The 19504-nt window shown below is 38.3% G+C and overlaps 1 protein-coding gene across 2 annotated transcripts in view; it reads left to right on the top strand.

The window, feature by feature from the left end:
* gmps (guanine monophosphate synthase) overlaps positions 1-17019 on the top strand; it is a 60906-nt gene extending 43887 nt beyond the window's left edge. For both annotated transcript variants that reach the window (XM_072255362.1, XM_072255360.1), the window contains exons 6-16: positions 1646-1839; positions 1957-2122; positions 6224-6375; positions 6473-6646; positions 6945-7050; positions 7132-7247; positions 9587-9712; positions 11397-11512; positions 11620-11750; positions 14059-14231; positions 14804-17019. In XM_072255362.1, the coding sequence (XP_072111463.1) occupies positions 1646-1839; positions 1957-2122; positions 6224-6375; positions 6473-6646; positions 6945-7050; positions 7132-7247; positions 9587-9712; positions 11397-11512; positions 11620-11750; positions 14059-14231; positions 14804-14905 (1556 nt within the window). In that variant the 3' untranslated portion in view covers positions 14906-17019. The remainder of the gene's footprint in view (positions 1-1645; positions 1840-1956; positions 2123-6223; positions 6376-6472; positions 6647-6944; positions 7051-7131; positions 7248-9586; positions 9713-11396; positions 11513-11619; positions 11751-14058; positions 14232-14803) is intronic.
* The last annotated feature ends 2485 nt before the right edge of the window (positions 17020-19504 follow it).

Here is a 19504-nt window from a genome sequence, read left to right on the forward strand (position 1 = left end):
GCCATTTGCCAACTGAGTCTCCTCTGCCATTCCATCATGGCTGGTTTAAGGTTTTAAAGGTACACTTAATGTCAGAGAAATGTATACAATATATATCCTGAAATGCATTTTCTTCACAACCATCCACGAATACAGAGGAGTGCCCCAAAGGAAGAACAACAGTCAAATGTTAGAACCCATAAGTCCCCGTCCCCCCCGCGCGTGTGCACGCGTAAGCAGCCGCAGCAAGCAACAGCCTCCCTTCTTCCCACTGGCAAAAAAAAAAGCACCTAACACTCAAGCGTGAGCAAAGCAACGATAAGGACACAGACTTGCAGTTACCCCAAAGGCTTTGCATTTCACCAGGTATTCAATATACCATGGGTTCTCTCTCCCTAATAAGGGAAAAAGAGGTGTCTCTGTTTTCACAGCAAACGGGGAGACATAACAAACAACTCGCTGGATTACAATGTTAAAAGTCCGCCAAGTTGCTTTTTTCCAGCCCTGTGCTCAAGGATCACGTGTCTCTGGGCACATAGCCACAGATATTCCGACTCCCCCAACGACATACAGTCTTGATACCGACCCTCGATCCACCCGTCTGCAGAGGCCCGAGATCCTAGGCTTCCAAAGCTGAGCCATATACTTAGGCCGAGCCCTTGGCGTGCTGAACAACAACGGCCGGTTATGAAACCCTGAGAGCGGGTCCCATTCCCGCAAAGAACCGTAGTCAGCGTGTAACTCCAGGTCAGGATCTTGAAAAGAACCCTGAAAGGGAAAAGAATAAAGGTATTAAAGATGGAAATAGAGCTGTTTATTTTCCCTTTCAACCCCATTTTCTTGCCTTCTCCCTGTAACCTTGATGCCCTTACTAATTAAGAACCTATCAACCTCTGTTTTGAATATACCCATTGGCTTCACCTCCACAGCCATCTGTGACAATTAATTCCACACATTCCCCTCTCTCAGCTGGTATAGGGGTGGGCAGTGACTTATAATTGCCTGTAATAAAGTGTATAGCACCAGATTGATGAGAAGCCACACTGGAAATAATGGAAGATGAGTGGTGTTTCTCACAAGGGGAAGTGAAAAGGGCCACAAAATGGCCAATCACAGACATTAGATTGTCAAAGATGTGTTGGTGTTGTTCACATAGACTTTTTTATTTTCAAATTTGCAAACTGTCACAGGATTGATTAGTCAAGTTTATTTACGTATGCATGAGTATATGTAAGCACAGGTGCAATAAAAACTTGCTTGTAGCAGCATCTCAGCATCCTATAAGCTGCATACACAATAAAGCCTAAATTAAGCATAAATTATACACAATATTTACACGAAAGAGCAATTGTAAGAAAAACATCTACATTTAAGTAGACTAGTAGTTTGCTTTGCTTTTTCAGGTGCTTAATTCTGGACATGGCATTCAGAAGGTGTGTGTGTATATGGGTGTGTTTGACTGGTCAGTGATGTAGATAAAGTACCTTGAGTGTAAAGAGACCGACAGATGCAAATTTGCTTACTATGGCTTAAAAGTGCATTTTTTTCTAAAGGAATGTATTTTAGAATGATTATTTGAAAATAAAACATATTTGTTGCTTGTTTGCAAGAGATGGCATTTCACAGAAATTAATCTGAATGTTAATTTTGTTTGAATTTGCTATAGCAATAGCAAACGAATCAAAGAAGCTCTATGGTGTTCAGTTTCATCCAGAAGTTGACCTGACACAGCATGGGAAAGATATTTTGAAGAATTTCTTATTTGACATAGCCGGTTGCAGTGGAACATTCACAGTCCAGAATAGAGAAGCAGAATGTATACGAGAAATACAAAGGACGGTTGGACATTCCAAAGTTTTGGTAGGCTTCATTGTTAGCATAAAGTGTCTGTAATAATCAGGAATGTAAGTTACTTATAGACATTTTCTTTAATGGATAAACTGCAGTTCGCACTTAAATTTACGTCTTGATCCCTAGGTTTTACTGAGTGGAGGTGTAGATTCTACTGTTTGCACAGCCTTGTTGAATAAGGCTCTGAACCAGGATCAAATTATCGCTCTTCATATAGACAATGGTTTCATGCGGAAGAGAGAGAGCCAGTGTGTGGAAGAAGCTTTGAGGAAACTTGGTATTAAAGTCAAAGGTAAAAATAAAATCCACTTTAACTGGTATGTTAACATTTATGAGAATATCCTTGTCAACATTAGTATAGTCCTCTGAACATGTATTGTTTATGTAGTTCAAGATTAAGTTGCGATGATGCCAGAGAAAGTAAATCATAATTCTGGGAGTGATTTGAGATAGCAATATCATTTCCACTGAAGCAGAGGAGGTTAATGGGAAGTTTAATAACTTAGTTTGCAAGGGTTTTGGTGACGTAGGACTTTTTCTGTTAGACAAGTTGTCAGTGTAACATCTGAGTGGAGAGGTTAGGGGATTCCAGGCATCATTTTACACTGTGATGAAAATCTTATAATCCTGCGGTGGAATACCAATGCTGCTGTGGCCTAGATGAAAATTCTGGCACAACGGAGGAATTGAAATAAACATGGTGGCTCTATTCATTGAAAATTTGTGGAACTTTGAGGGGATGGGGGTTGAAGAGAATTACAATCTCCTGGAAGTGGTACTGAGAAAAATTGAAGGTGTTGCATGCTAACAAACCTTAAGCTCATGATGGATATCATCCTTGAAAGATGTACCTAATGGAGTTGCAGATTCAATAGTTTTTGCAACTTCCCAGACTTGGAAGGTTTCATTAGATTGGAAAATTTCAGCTGTTAAATCCTACCTTTCAAACAAAACATCAGAAAGACACAAGCCTTTTAGCTTCTGTAATGCAGAAAATGTTGGAAACTGTTATTAAAAACTTATGTTCACAAATATAGTTACTGTTCTTTGGAGAAGTAGCATGCTGTGGGTAAAGGGTACTGGTGTATATGCATAGATGTCCAGAAGACATTGATAAAGTGTTTTCCACAAAGCCTGAGATGAAACAAAACTTATAATAGGTGGTAATATTAACATAGATAAAAGACTGGATTGCTTATAGGAAACAGGTTAGATGTAAATGGGCATTTTTCATTTGGTAAGATGTTACAACTGAAGTAGCATAGGATCTGGTGCCGTGGCCTCAGTGTCTTGCAATATATATAAGTAACTTGGTTGTAGGCACCAAATATAGGATTGATAAATTTGTCAGTGAATCAAGGTAGGCAATATATAGTAGAGTAGCAAATATAAAGAGACACAGAGATATGTGTACATCATGTGAGAGCGTGAGAAAGTAACATGAATAGGACATCCATCCCTTTGTACTCTGCTCTGATTTTGGTCTCAATTCATCTTCTGAAACTACACATTCGTTTCCATCTGCTGTCTTTCCCATTACTCAGCTTGTCTGTATCTCTTGAAGTCTCTACATTCTTCATAGTTATAATCTTGCTGATTTAGTTTATCAACAAGTTTGAAAATGTGGCATTTGACCACCTCGGCCAAATTGCTCATGAAGCTTGTGAATGGTTTGGGCGCACTTCCAAGCCCTGTAATTTATGCAAAGAGAATTCATTAACTATTGAGTGCAACTGAAACTGGTTAATAAACATGATCTCCATTGCATAAATCTGCACAAACTTATTTTGAGTTGTTCTGTCTTCATTATAGATTCCACCATTTCCTACTACTCACATTAGACAAGGCAGTTGACAGGATCCTGTTCTTTGTCTTTAAATAGTACGGTCATGTTTGCTTCACAAGAATAGTTAAGAATCTCAACTATTTCAGAAGCATTCACCATATTTACAGCCATCTCATTCAAAACTTAGGACGTAGGAAATTATATGGTTGGGGTTTATCAGCTTTTGAGTTCATCAGCTTCATTATTTATTTGGCTAATACTTATTTACATCAGGCTATAAGAGAGCTGTTCATTTGGTTGAGTCTGCTTTGCTATTCGATCATGACTGATTTATTTTCCATTTCAACCCAATTTTCTTGCCGCCTTCCCATAACCTTGATGCCCCCCATTAATTAAGAACCTATCAACCTCCATTTTGAATATATCCAATGACTTCACCTCCACAGCTGCCTGTGACAACGAATTCCACACATTAACCACTCTGGGCTAAACTATTCTCAGCTGGTATAGGGGTGGACAGTGAATTATAATTGCCAGAGGGATGAGAAGTTACATTGAAATGATGGAAGATGAATAACAGTGCTTTTCTCAGAAGGCGAAGAGAGAGGGAGTTGACTGCTGTGCCACAAAACGGCCAAGCACAGACTTATTAGATTTTCAAAGCCGTGTTCGTGTTGTTTGCATAACAGACTTTTTTTTCAAGTTATTTAGAGACTTGGTCTCCACAGTAGTTTGTGTCAATGAATTCCAGATTCACCACCCGCGACTAAAGAAGATTCTCCTCACCTCTGTTTTAAAGGGATATCCTCCTATTCTGAGGCTGCGTCCTCTGGTGTTAGACTCTCACAATTGGAAACGTCTTGCTCTGTACTTTTCTATATCTAGGCATTTTAGTATTCAGTAAGGTTCAATGAGATATTCCTTCCTCTCTGTCTGCCCCTCCTTCCCCCAACATTCTTCTAAGCTCCAGTAAATGCAATAAGGCTCAGAGTCATCAAACACCCCTCGTACAATATCCCTTTCCATCCCAAGTTCATTCTCGTGAACCCATCTGGGTCTTCTCCAATGCCACCACATTCTTTCTTACATATGGGGCCCTAAACTGCTTACTCCAAATGCAGTCTGACCAATGCTTTATAAAACATGACTGTTACATCCTTTGGTATTCTAGCCCTCTCAAAATGAATGCTGATGTTGTATTTACTTCCCTTACTACTGACTCAACCTACAAGTTAACCTTTTGAGGTGGGGCAGCGTGGTGAGTAAGGCTAGTAGCAGTACCAGTAATCACCAATCAGGGTTCAACTCCCACTGCTCTCTGTAAAGAGTCTGTATATTCTCCCTGTGGCTGCTTCTTTTTCCTCCAGGTGGGTTGGAGTTATCGATTTGTGGGGCTCACTGTGTTTGTATCAGAAGTGTGACAACACTTGTGGGCTACTCAGCACAATCCTCACTGATTGATGCAAATGACACACTTCACTGATATACTTGTGACAAATAAAGCTAATCTTTTATCAGGAAATCCTCTACTAGAACTTCTAAGTCCCTTTGCACCTCAAATTTCTAAATTTGCCCCTGTCTAGAAAACAGCCTGTGCTTTTATTCCTTTAATCAAAGTAGAGAACCGTGCACTTAACTACACTGTATTCCATCTGCCACTTTGTCCATTCTCTTAATCAGTCCAAGTCCTTCAATACTGCTTTCTAAACACCATTTGCCTCTGCATCTATCTTTTATTGTCTGCAAACTGGGCCACAAAGCCATCAATTCTGCCGTCCAGATCATTAACATAAAAGTGAAAAGTAGCGGGCCCAATACTGTCTCTAGAAATGGAAGCAGAGAGATTGAGAAAGGGGACAGAGGTATCGGGGTTGGACCAAGTGAATTTAAAGGCAGGGTGGACATTATTGAAATGTCAATAATTCCTCCCCATACCCCCAGCACCAAATACTGCTCAATCCTTGAGTTTCCCCTACACATTGTTACTTTACAGAATGAACTTAACTCTGAATCTTAAGTGTCTGTATTCAAACATGGGATAACAAGTATTGCAATTAGCAGCAGACCACTTGGCTAATGAAGCCTGCTCTGCCATTTAATAAGATCAAGCTGATCCGATTTTAATCTCAATCGTGTTTTTATAAACTCTCGTGTCTACCAAGTACCTATCTTCTGCTTCCACAAACAGCAACCTTATATTTCTTTTGTTTTAAAAATGTGGCCTCCAGTTGTAGGTTCTCCTTTCCAGAGCCCATCTAACAAGATAAGAGCACATGGTATTATAGGAAAGCTACTGGCATAAACAGAAGATTGCTTCAGTGGCAAAACGCAAAGAGTGGGAATAAAGAGGATCTTTTCTGGCTGGCTGCCGGTGACAAGTAATGTTCTGAATTCCTAGTTATCTTGCAGATAATGCAAGCTTTGGCCTATTATTAGTACGCAGAACACCAGTTTGATGCAAGCTCTTATGGGCCAAAATGTTTTGTTTGTATGCGTAGCAAACATAATTAAATATAGCTTTAACATTCTACAGTCAGTTTTTAATTATGTATGGAGACTGTAAGCTTGTTTATTTTGCACATTTCATACCATAATTTAAATTTTCAGTGGTTAATGCTGCACATGCATTCTACAATGGGACAACAACTCTTCCAATTTCGGAAGAAGACAGAACCCCCAGAAAGAGAATAAGTAAAACCCTAAATATGACGACAAACCCAGAAGAGAAAAGAAAAATAATTGGGGATACTTTTGTGAAGGTACTTCTTGAATTAATTGTAGCATTTTAATTTTTGTGCATTGTTTCAAAATTGTGTGAAAGAAGGTTAGCATAAGTTTTTCCAAATTATTTTGTAGGTTGCAAATGAAGTAATTGGGGAAATGAATCTGAAACCTGAAGAAGTCTACCTTGCCCAAGGTACTTTGAGGCCAGATTTAATTGAAAGTGCATCTATAGAAGCAAGTGGGAAAGCAGATGTCATCAAAACTCATCATAATGACACAGAATTAATAAGAAAATTGAGGGAAGAGGTTAGTGAATTTTATCAGCCTTGTTTCTTCACTAAAACAAAATTAATAAACTCTCTGCATGTTTGTTTCATTTAGTTTAAAAGAAAAGCAGTAATGTCATTCAATGTTTAAATTAATTGATCCTTTATTTTTAGATATATTTCTCTAGAGAGTTGGCTACTAGCAAGGTGATTTTGTAGCTTCATTGCATATTGCAATTGTAAGCCATGTTCTGAAAGTGCAATATTGAACAATTGCATGCTTGTGTTTATACTTTATAAGTTAAATTAAAACAATAATTAAATATTCATTATTGTAGGGTAAAGTGATAGAGCCTTTGAAAGATTTTCACAAAGATGAAGTCAGGGCATTAGGCAGAGAACTGGGTCTTCCTGAAGATATTGTTTCAAGGCATCCATTTCCAGGTAAATTAAGCACTGTCCTGTATTTATATAATATTTACAGTATTAATATTTTTTGACTTGCATTGAATTTTCTTTTAAAAGGCCCAGGTCTTGCCATTAGAATAATATGTGCTGATGAGCCTTATATTTGCAAGGACTTTGCAGAAACTAACAACATTCTGAAAATAGTAGCTGATTTCTCTGCTAGTGTGAAAAAGGTAAGCACTGGTTGATACTACTTGCCTTTTCAACAATTTAGAGAGCACTTGCTTTTTCAGTTTTAACACAACATGTTCCTTGTTAAATGTCTTATCAGAATAAACTTGCAGCTTTTTAACTGAACTATAGGCAGATAGTGACTTTATCTTAACTTCATGATGATCATGGCCTGAAGTCTTGTATTGTGATATTGATAACAATGGGTGTGTATGCATCCTGACCCTTTGATAATGATTTCACACTACATTTTTTTTAAAAGAAGATGTCCTCCTATGAGGAAATCTATCATTTGGGAATGGCCATTGTCAGGTACCTAACAAAGCATCAGTGTTTTCAAAAGAAGACAAATACAATTAAATCTATTTGCTCAGGCTTTAAAGTCTGGTATATGAAGTATTGCTAGATTTTCCTGAAATTAGGTGAAAGTATTGCGCTACTGAGCTGAATAACCTCACTTGTGGCTTGTGGGTTTCTTCAACTGTGGGTTTGAAGAGAAACTGGTATTAGTTTACTTAACTAATGAAACCCAGGGTTGTAACGTTTATAGGCTTTCAACAAGGCACCTGTATTTGCTAAAACATAGTCTTCAGATTCATTAAGTTTCACTTAGTGGGAATTTCACAAGGTATTAACACTTGAGTGAACAGTTATCTCAGGTAACGTTTTGTTGTACTTGGCAAACTTGAGCAAACCGATACGTTTAGGGAGGCATATTTGAAGAGCTTCTTTGCCTTTTTCTGTTATAATATTTAATACAGTGCAGAAATTCTAGCAGTTTATGGTGTGTATTTATATTGCCATTAGTTATCCATAGCTTACCTTAACTTCCTAAAATTGTTGTGCTATAATTAGAAGAGAAGCTATGTCATTTTTAAACTGGATGTGTCTATCTGTCCAGTATTCAAGATGGAGGATGAAAGTAGGCTGATAAAGTGGTTTAAAAAAAATATTAACTACTTAGTATAGAGGTGAAGCATACAATAAAAGGGGACTCAAGCAAAATTCTTAATATACTTTTGGGAACACATGTTTGAAAAGTAAAATTCTTGTAGTTTACCAGAATTTTACTAGTTTTGCAAGGGAGGTCAAAATTGTTGACGAATAAAGGACGTTAAAAGGTGACTTTACAGAATCATGGAGCGTCTAGCCCTTTGTCCCAATGAGTGCATGTGAACCACAGTGCCTCCCAATTAGTCCTGATTCCTGATGTGGCCCATATCCCTCCAATCCTTGCCTGTCCATGTACCTATCAGAGTACTTCATAAATTATACTATTGTACCTGCCTCAACCACTTCATCTAGCAGATCATTCCATTTACTCTCCACCATCTGCATGAACCTATGCACTCTAATTTGGGGCTCCTCCACTGTTACTTATGCCTCATAATATAAACATTCTCCTATGTTTCCTAGAATAAAGACCAGCCTCTCCATTTAGACTGAATCAAAATCAGATTTATTATCACTGATTTATGTTGTGGAATTTGTTTAGTGACACCAATAGGATGCAAAGACATAAAATTACTATAAATTGTATTTTAGGCCCTCTAGTCCTCGTATAGTCCCTAGCATTTCCTTGTATATCTCCTGTACACTCTTCCAGTTTAATCACATCTTTTTTTATAATAGTGACCAAGACTGTACACAAGTACTCGAAGTGTAGCCTCACCCATGATGATTCGTACATGATGATTTCAATAAAATTGAGAAACTTGTTTTCTCCAGTGTGTGGGTTTACGAAGTAAATAACTTGAGACTGCTTGATACAAATAAAAATGAAGGGTGAAGAGAATCTCACTCCTTTGTTGTCAAGGTGTGGAATTGTGGCACTTTTTTTTAAGAAAGTGAATAAGCACCACAGACCATCTGATTCTGGAATCAAATTCTTTAATGTTAACTGCTGTGAAATTATGGGGTTCAGTTGCATATTATATGTAGAAACTGAGTGTGCATTAGTGTTGTGGTTTGAAATTGGTATAATATTCAGTTGTGTGTAGCAGATGGGGAACATAAACTGAAGAAATTTTGGAATTCAATAGTATGGTTTGGTTGAATATAGCATACTGCACAAATAAACCTGCTGCCATCAGCATTAAGTTCTGGAACTGTAATTGCTTTTACGATCTGAGTCATTGGCCCCTCCAGTGTGTTTGACCCAGAAGTCCTCTGAGTTGGCCAGGCAAGTCATTCAGTAAAGTCATTGGGGATATTTGGGACAACCAGTTGGATCCAAATCCTCTGAGCTGTTTCTTATATTCTTTCCTGAAAACAGCATAAAGATCCTGTTTACAGAAATTAATGCAAAACTCTTAAGCATTTGTAATATGTTCTTGTACAGCCACACACTTTACTTCAGAGGGTCAAGTCCTGTACAACTGACGAAGAACAAGAAAAGTTGATGCAAATTACAAGTCTGCATTCGCTCAATGCCTTCTTGCTGCCGATTAAGACTGTTGGAGTACAGGTTAGTAGTTTAAGAATGGCTAAATTGACAAACCTTTCATTTCAAGGTTTTATTTTTTTTAAATGTGTAGTTTAAACTGCCCTTTAGGTCCTCTAGTCCTTGTATAGTCCCTGACTTGTGTATCTTCTCTATACTCAACATAATTGTTCTGAAATTAGAAACATTTGAAGCTATTTCAATTTAATATCCCATCAATTTGAAAGAGCAAAGTAATCTGTGTACAGTAATGATGGAAATACTGAGGTCTTTGTGGGTCAAGTGGATGGAGATATTAGAATGGATTAGGTGATGCATTTCCTAGTGTGAGTGATACAGCTATCTTTGCAGTCTCTTGGGTGATGATATAAAATAAACAGTTGCCAGTGTTGGTAATGGGGATATGGTTGTTAGGACTTGTGTTTTTGTCTCTGCTGAAGTTTGTGGTTAGGGTAGAATCGTGATTCAAACATTTTGATTAGATCCTGTTGGAGTTGGCTCCTCCAGCTCTCTCAATGGTCATCCCTTACCAGGAAGGAGGTTGTGCCTCTTCCCACAAAAGGATCAGTTTGCTTCCTCAGTATAGATTTGTCCCTTCCCTGGTCAGAATGGAAACCATCCTCCTTGGTTAAATCCATAGATTTCATAATTAGAGTGCAAAATTAGAACTGGCCATTGCCTATCCCGATGTTAAACTTAGGACTAGGATGTTGGTGTCAAAACCCAAGTTTCTGAATCATAAATTGCCATTAAAGTCTGTTATTGAAATTGTGAGGTTTGTGGTCCTGGTCATGGAAGTTGTATAGAGGTGTAGAGGTTGATTTTATTTTCAGTTAATCTGGTTAGCTGTTGCACACTCATACCACGGTGAATTGGTAAGTGAGACCTTGATCCAGTAGCAAGGGAGCCAAGTATCTTTAGTGGTAATGTCAATGTAATTGTTGTCACTGATAAACTAACTAAAATAATTGGGCCCAGAACACGTGTGCTGTTAAGACCCAAGCTTTTTATGTACGAGGAGAACAGCATGGGCACCTGTTACCCACATTATTCTGAAGTCTGAACCAAAAACTATTTTTATACAGAATTGGCTTATCGGTTACAGATGTTGATTATTGTAAATTGTTTGTTTGAATTCCTTACTTGCAAGATCGGTCACCATTCACAATAGAGGTATTAAAGTCAATCGAAACTTCAAATGGACTGCTAATGATATTTTGAAATTAATAAAGGGCCTTGGCTGTTGGGTATGTTTCACATCTTCTGTTGTCTCGCCTGTCTCTGGCACCCTGTATTGTGTAAAGGGATGCTGTGTTTTTAGGAAGACTTTCCTGGAAGTGTCTCACTACGGAGGCCTCACTTGTGTGGTTTGAGCACACACTGTTGTAATCAACCCAGCCTATCTCTCTGTAGTAAGCAGAAGTTCCTCCAGCGATCTCACTTCAAAGGTATTGCTTGACTACAACTACCCCAGGCTTTTCTTGCCTTAGCATGACTTCCACACTAAGGATATTTAAATATAGAGACATAGGGGCTTCTCAGCAGCTTTGTGTGCACCCATTCTCGCACACATATATCGTATGGAATTTGAGGGGCTACTACTTAGAGCTATTTCAGTCTTAATTGCTTTCAAGGAAAAATAATTGTATTACCTATACAACTGGATTTCCTGTTAACAGTAATTCTCTAAAATAAAATTTTCTTGCAGGGTGACTGCAGATCATATAGCTATGTTTGTGGTTTATCTAGTAAGGATGCACCACACTGGGATTCTCTCATGTTCTTGGCCAGGCTTATTCCACGAATGTGTCATAATATTAACAGGTATGTTTTAAATTTTAATAAATTAAATTATGGAAGTCATTGTTAGCTTCACAAAACAACTGATGTATTTTTTTGCTATCAATTTTGTTCTGTTAATGTTCTTTCAGAGCTGTGTACATTTTTGGACCACAGATCCGAGAACCCATTACAGATGTAACACCGACTTTTCTAACAACCGGAGTGCTTAGCACACTTCGGCAGGCAGACTTTGAGGCTCACAACATTCTTAGGGAATCTGGTAAGTGTAAATGTTGGGCATTCTTAAATTTTATTTGTTAATGAAAATTGCTAATGTTAATGAATATCTTCACTATTGAATTAGTGTTTGATTTTTCAGGAGTTTTGTGTATGTGGAATAGTTGGGCAAGAGAAATGTGTTATGGAAAGCGGGTAATATAGTATGGGTAATGCTACTATTTCCTGCAACCATTAGCCTGAGTCCTGCTGGGGTGAAGGACAGCCTTGGATGGAGAGAATTAGTCAGTGGTGAAAGATCCAGTTGCTGCGGTCCATCTAAGAACCCAACACATAAAATAACAAAACAATTTCTGCTGAAGGAAGATGAGCAGCTCAAGTTCAAGTTTATTATCATCTGACTTTGCATATATACAACCAAATGGAACAATGTTCCTCCATCCAGTGTACACCCAGAAAAGCATATCATACACAGCACATAAAACAATATTAGCATTAATAAGTTAATAAAATAAATTCAAAATCCATGTGTGCAGCACAGGTAAATAGTAAACAGCTCTCTGTCTTAGTGATGAGACCTTAGTGGTTTTGTGGTATTTATCAGTCTCATAGCCTGAAGTGTGAAGCTGTTACCTAGTCTGCCAGTCCTAGTCCCGATGCTCCTGTACCTCCTTCCTGACAGTAGTGGTTCAGAGATTGTGAGATGCGTGGTCGGGATCCTCAACAGTGCCTTGAGCACTGTCTCTCACACACACACACACACACACACAGGAGAGGGAGATCCTGGTGATTCCTGCGGGATCTTTTGCTATCCTTTGTAGGATCTTGCAGCTTGTGCACCCCACAATGATGCAGCCAGACAGGGCACTCAGTGGTGTTCCTGTAGAAAGTTATTAGAAGCGGGGCACACCTGAGTCTTCTCAGAAAGTTCGATGTTGTGGGTCCAGGTGAGTGTTGTGTGAACATTAAGGAACTTTATGCTTCAGAGCCATTGATGTGCAATGGAGAGTGGTTGACCTGTGCCTTACTGAAGTCCACAGTTGTCTCTTGTCTACCACCATATGACAAGCCTGTCTACCTCCTCTCTGTAGGCTAATTCCTCATTGTTGCTGATGAGGTTTACAGAGAGGGGTATTGAGTCCCAATGAGGACAGTTTATCCACCTGCTTCTAAGGGATCATTGTGTTAAACACAGCTGAAGTCAATGAACAACATCCTAATGTATGAGACATTGTTTTCTAGGTAGGATGGGATGAAGTGGATGGCTGGGGCTATGGCATTACTATGCTGATTTGAGCGGTTGGTGAACTGGAAAGGATCCATTGTAGCGGGAATGTGGGATTTTATACAATCCATTACCAGCTGCTTCAAACACTTCATAATTGTTTAAGTAGGTGCCACTGGGCAGTAATTATTTAGGCCAGTTACTGCCACCCCTTGGGCAAGGACTTTGAGTATTTCAAAGATATTAAAGAAATCTGTTAAGACCTCTTAGCTGGGCTGCACAGTCCCTCAGTGCCTGACCAGGCATGTTGTCCAGCCCCAGGGCTTTGTAGAGTTTTTCCCCTGGCTAGGATCCTCTTCACCTGAGCTGTGGCCAGGCAGGGTGCCTGTTCCTTGGGGAGATGGGGCTTTCCTCAATGTCATATCATTCATTACGTCAAATCGTGCATAGAAGACATTCAGCCTATCAGGAAGGGAGGCATCACTGTTGACGTGATGTGGATTTGTAATCTATTATGATTGTATACCTTGCCACATCCACTGCATGTCCCTGGTGTTGCAAGGATGTCTGAAGTTTTTGTGAGTACTCACTCTTCGTCTTCCCGATGGCTGGGATCCAAATTAGAAAGCAAAACCTCAAACAATGGATTACAGCCTGAACCACCTGCATACTGGTGTACGTCTCAAAGGTTGATGAGAAAGATATAGTTGTCATTTCAAAGTCAAGCAACATCCTGTAAAATCTCTATGCCGACTCCATCACTAACATATCTTTCCTACGGTATTGTGACTGATCGCATGCGGTCATCCAGCAAATGTCTGGCTGATGTTTTGTAAAGTTGGGAGTGTAATCTCCCTGTTCTTATATTTAATGCCCTGACCAATGAAAGTGGGTTTCCCATACCCTCACTATCTACCATGTTTGATGATGAAAGCATGATGGCAATGTGGTTTATGAGGAGAATTCAAAGTGCTTTGGGGGAGCAGAATGTGTATGAATAAGAACTTGTGTTATGGCTTTGAACAATATATAAAAATTAACAGTACTGATTACTTTGGGTACACTCAATATCTGCAAATAATCTAACTGTAGCCGCATTAAAACATATTGCCTCAAATGTTTGTAGGTTTCTCTGGAAAAGTTAGTCAGATGCCAGTTATTTTAACTCCATTGCATTTTGACCGTGATCCACTCCAAAAACAACCATCCTGCCAGAGATCTGTAGTTATTCGGACCTTCATTACCAGTGATTTCATGACTGGCATACCAGCAACTCCTGGTAACCACATTCCTGAAGAGGTGAGATTTGAATTTTGTTTAAATACACCCTCTTAGATGTTTCCTGATAAGTATTATTGAATATAAATGTTTTCTATCGTGATTTGATGCTGAAGTTAACATGGCATTTAATTATACTTTTTCAGTAAATATTCTCTAGCTTTATCCACTGAAATTTCATTATCCTTTCGGGTAGATACAAACAGCTAATAATTTGGTTTTCAAATGATTGTTCTTCAAATGCAGAGAATTAATGAGTGTAAGTGGACTTTTCAATCATGACTAAGGCTAATCCAGTTTCTACCAGGATCATCTAGTAAGTAACTACTGGTACCAGGAGCAGTCTACTTAGGGACAGTTTCATGTGCTACCTTGGTAAATCAGCTGAGACGTGAGATATTTATCACATCCTGTTTTATCAGTCAAGAAAGCCATTTCAGAGCTTTTGCAAGTTAATTCCATTCAAGTTTAATTGTCATTTAACTATATATGAATACATCCAAATGAAACAGCATATAGCAAATGAAATGCATACAAGTGTTTTCAAATGCTTTTCAATGCTATTATTTAAAGTTTTTTCCTGTAATTACCAGGTTATTTTAAAAATGGTGAGAGAAATCAAGAAGATACCTGGAATCTCCCGTGTCATGTATGACTTGACCTCAAAACCACCTGGAACCACGGAATGGGAGTGAATAAAATAATTTCTTTCTCTGAACACATTCCCAATATTAACAGTACAGTGAAAGTGTAAATGGAGCTGATACTTTGCACTTTTTTTGTTAAACCCTCACCAACCTTGGAGCCTTATATGTAATTCATTGTTGTGCAAGGACACATTTTGGTGGTCTAAGGATATGTTGGGGTAAATGAATTTAGCATCAGATTGTCCTGGTAAAATGTTCAGCTTTTGTTGTGTTTTGGTGACCTCTAAATTATCTTCATATTCTAAAATTAATTTCATTTACAGTACATTTACTTAAGCCATTGCCATTGTGTCATTGCAAAACTTAATTATTGGTGTGACCAATTTTCTTGATCAGATCCTTTACAAGTATTTTGCCAAATAAAAGATTGTTTTGATAACATTTAAGTGTGTCCCAGTCTGTATAAAATTCTTGATGGCTTATAATTGCATTGTTCTAGATGAACAACTTACTAGCTGATGACCTGATGAAGGGTCTTGGCCCAAAACGTTGACTGCTTATTCTTTTCCATAGACGCTGCCTGACTTGCTGAGTTCCTCCAGCATTTTGTACAAAGTTACCAGCTGTTTGGTTTTTCTTGGAAGTGACTGAAAAGAATGCACTTCTGACTTTAATGGGCTATTGAACTTTTGAAGTGTTTTATTTTTGCCAAAAATCCTGAACACGTACATGTTTTAGGAAATATATTAGCAGCTAACTTTATTGTAATGTACATATTTCCTAATTTGGGTGAACAAATATATATTTGGTGTATGAGGATTAGCATTTTCCAAAAGCAGCCTTTTTAATGTATCATTTGACAATTTTACATCTATTTTATGAACTGAACTACTTATTTCATTCTGTGAAATAATTTCACTTTGATACCTGTCTTGATAAGTTTATTAATGTGCTAATTGTTTGTTGCCTTAATTTGATCACTTGCATATCCCAATCAGAATTTGTAATTTATTGTAAGCTTTGTCAAATTAATGAACTGATCAGACAGTTTTGAAATTTCCATGCAGCATTAACTTTGTTATTAGCATAATGTAAAGGATTTCTTGTTTTGAGTTTACTACTGAAGTATTCATGAAAATCTAGTCTGTTTTGGCAGAATTCCAATTGTTTGCCCCCCACAATAGGTCTATCAATTTGTCATGAGCAGAATTTTGCCAGTTCAAAAAAAAACTTAATCCATCTACCTGGATGTTTCTATGCATTATTTAACCTAAATTGTGTTTATGCATACTTGTGTAACCAAATTTTGTGACTAAACCTCTAAGATACAGACTTGTAAGTAGATTGAATAAATTGTTTATTTAAGTTGCTTTAGCATTCACCTGCTTGAGAAAGCAGAACCAGCACCAAAGATTTTATTTGTGAGGTAATTTTCAGTTTACTTAGTTAGTACTGCAAGTGTTTGTACATCACTGTAAGAATCAGTAATTTTATGCTGATGTGTCTGAACAATCTGACAACCATGTTGAAACTGCCATTTTATAACAGCTAGGTTATTCATCATGCTTCTGATGCAAAGGTTTTTATTTTGGGTGGGTATAGGGAATCATGATTTGTATTATGGCTGCAAGAGATTACTCATCCAAAAAGGCCTTGTTTAAAATTTCTGGTATAGTTCCTTAAAAACAAAATGCCTAAATCACAACATTTGTCAGTACTCCTGTCAGTTTTTCCCTCTCTAGTTAGTTACTTGTTTAAATTTTATAGTAGGCACAAAGTCAGAATTTTGTATTCAAGTGGTATGCCACCAGTGTTGAGAAAAATGTAAGTTCAAGTGAGTGAAACGATCATTAAAAATGATTGACCAACAATTTTGTTCTGGGATCTACATATTAAATAATTAAGTGAAACAAACTGCTTTCTAAAGCAAGAAAATGATTATTTTTGAAGTAAGAGTCAAAGGTATACATTCATTTTGCATCTTTGCTGGAAATGAGATCTGTTGGTCAACATGCAAATAACTTGTGACTTAAGTCAGTGTATAAATATATATATAGGTGCTGCTGTAAATATTTTTAGTAATTCATTTTATTGCATGCATATTTCCTATCTACAGATTATGTTTATTGTTGCATCTCAATAAAGTATAGTATTAAAATGTTCTGAATGTCTTTCCTTGCAAACTTATTAATAAAGTGCTGAACACCTTAGAAATTAGTTCCCCATCCAGCCCCTTGTTATTGCTATTAGAGCATAGAACAGTAAATCACAGAAATAGTTCCTTCAGCACAAAATAGAAAAGACATTCTCTTCTTTAGGTACATGGCCCATATGCTTTCATTCCCTGCGTATCCATGTGTATCTGGTGGCATCTTAAATATTACTATCATCTATTTCCACCACTCACCAGCAGCTCATTCCAGGCACTTACCTCTGTGTTTAGATTATTTTAAAAAGAATGCCCCACATCTCCTTTAGTCCTTTTCTTCTCTTCACCTTACTTTCATGGCATTTCTACCCTACAGTTAAGGATTCTAGCTGTGTTCCCTATCTGCACCTCATAGCACTACAACTTCCATCAACCTTTGCTCCAGAGAAAACAGCACAAACTTGTTCAAGCTCCCCTTGTTCATGCCCTCCAATTCAGGAGACATTATGATAAACCTCTTCTGCGCCCTTTCCAAAGACTTTCACATTCTTCCTGTAATGGGGCAACCGGATTTGTACAGATTACTTCAAGTGAGGCGGAACCAAAATTTTGATCGTTAATGTTTGGCCAAAATTCCTATTTTGCATATTTCTGAAAATTTGCTCCTTGGTATCGTTTATTAGTTGGTCCATGGTTTATTTACACTACTATAATAGCACGACATTTTATCAGCTATCCTTTATTCTAAGACATCTGTTCAAAACACTAATGTTCTCCATAATGTGACTGCCTCCTTGCTTTCCAGAGCACCATGCATCTAGGGATATGTAGAACCCATTCTTTTTGCTAGGTGGTTATTGCCCTGTTAATACATTATATTTTGGTTACTGCTCAGTATATGGTAATGAGTTCATTAATATCCATGGTGTTTTCTGAAAGCTGGTAATCATGTTGTTCATTGGTTACCCTGGGTGTTTCTGCAGGTGACTAGCAAATTGATATCCACCTTCAACCATCTGGTAGTTCTCATAAGGGGTTAATGTGTGCTAGATTTCCAGGTAGGATGGGGAGCTGATGAGAGAAACATTGCAAATAACTCTCATTAGTTTGTAGATTTTGACCACAGGTAGAATGATTCAACCAGTTGTTGACATCCAACAGGATTTTATCCAACTTGTATTTGGAGTATTTTATTTCCCTATGCTCCGCTTCCTTATTTAGCTCAGACAGAAAGGACCACAGAAGTGGTCTAATTTGTTATTGCCACATCTGAATTGTCTTTGTCCTTCAGTGAAATTACAGTCAATTCATGACATGACTTGTAAGCTGATTTTTGACTAGAGGTTTGATTTGCTGCTTATGTCCTCCACTCAAGTTTGATAATACTAATGCTTTTGGAAGAAGTCTGTATATGGATGTTTAACTATGGGCAAGTTAGTAAGCGAACAATAATTTCATAACCCTTACAAAGGTGCTCTGACTTTAAGTGGTGAGGTGGGCCAAGGCAACTGACCTTTCCATCCTGTTTGTCTCTTTCCCCTTTTCAATACTGCCTCTCAGCCCATTCTGCATTTGGGATCTAAAGTTGAAATTGCTGCCTCCAGAACCAGAGCTCAGATACCTGCTATACAGGTTCAGGCAACTCATCAAGATTCTGAATACCTTTATGGGGGCTGGGGGGTTTGAAAGTGCCATGCCATTTCAACTTTCTGATATGTTTATCCATGGCCTACCCTACTGTCAAGATGAAGCCACACTCAGGCTGGAGAAACACCTTGTTCTGTATGGGTAGCCTCCAACCTGATGGCATGAACATTGACTTATCTAACCTCCGTTAATGTGCGCCCCCCCCAATCTATTTATTTATTATTTTTTCCTTTTTTCCTCTTTCTCTCTCTGTCCCTCTTACAATAACTGCTTGCCTGCTCTCCATTTTCCTCTGGTGCTCCCTTCCCTCTTTCTCCCTAGGCCTCCTGTCTCAATCCTCTCCCCTCTCCAGCCTTGTATCCCTTTTGCCAATCAACCTTACAGCTCTTAGCTTTATCCCTCCCCCTCCTGTCTGCTATCATTTTGGATCTCCCTCTCCCCCTCCCACTTTCAAATCTCTTAGTATCCCTTCTTTCAGTTAGTCCTGACGAAGGATCTTGGCCCGAAACATCGACTGTACCTCTTCCTATGGATGCTGTCTAGCCTGCTGCGTTCCACCAGCATTTTTGTGTGTGTTGCTTGAATTTCCAGCATCTGCAGATTTCCTTGTGGTTGCCATTTCAATTCGTCTACTAGAACAACAATGACCATTGGAATTTGTAAACACATCCTGAGAGATTAGTAACAATCCTAACCACCCTGGTTTTCAGCTATTAACTTATGCAATTGCCCCAGCAAATGCTGATTACTCTAATAGTTTAGATCAACCTTCACAGCCATCTGCAGCACACTTTACTGCACCGGTAGTGTATACATAAAACCAATGGAGCCATGGAACAGGCAGGTATGTG

The sequence above is a fragment of the Mobula birostris genome, chromosome 4 (assembly GCF_030028105.1).
Source record: "Mobula birostris isolate sMobBir1 chromosome 4, sMobBir1.hap1, whole genome shotgun sequence".
In the NCBI taxonomy this organism is placed as follows: Eukaryota; Metazoa; Chordata; class Chondrichthyes; order Myliobatiformes; family Myliobatidae; genus Mobula; species Mobula birostris.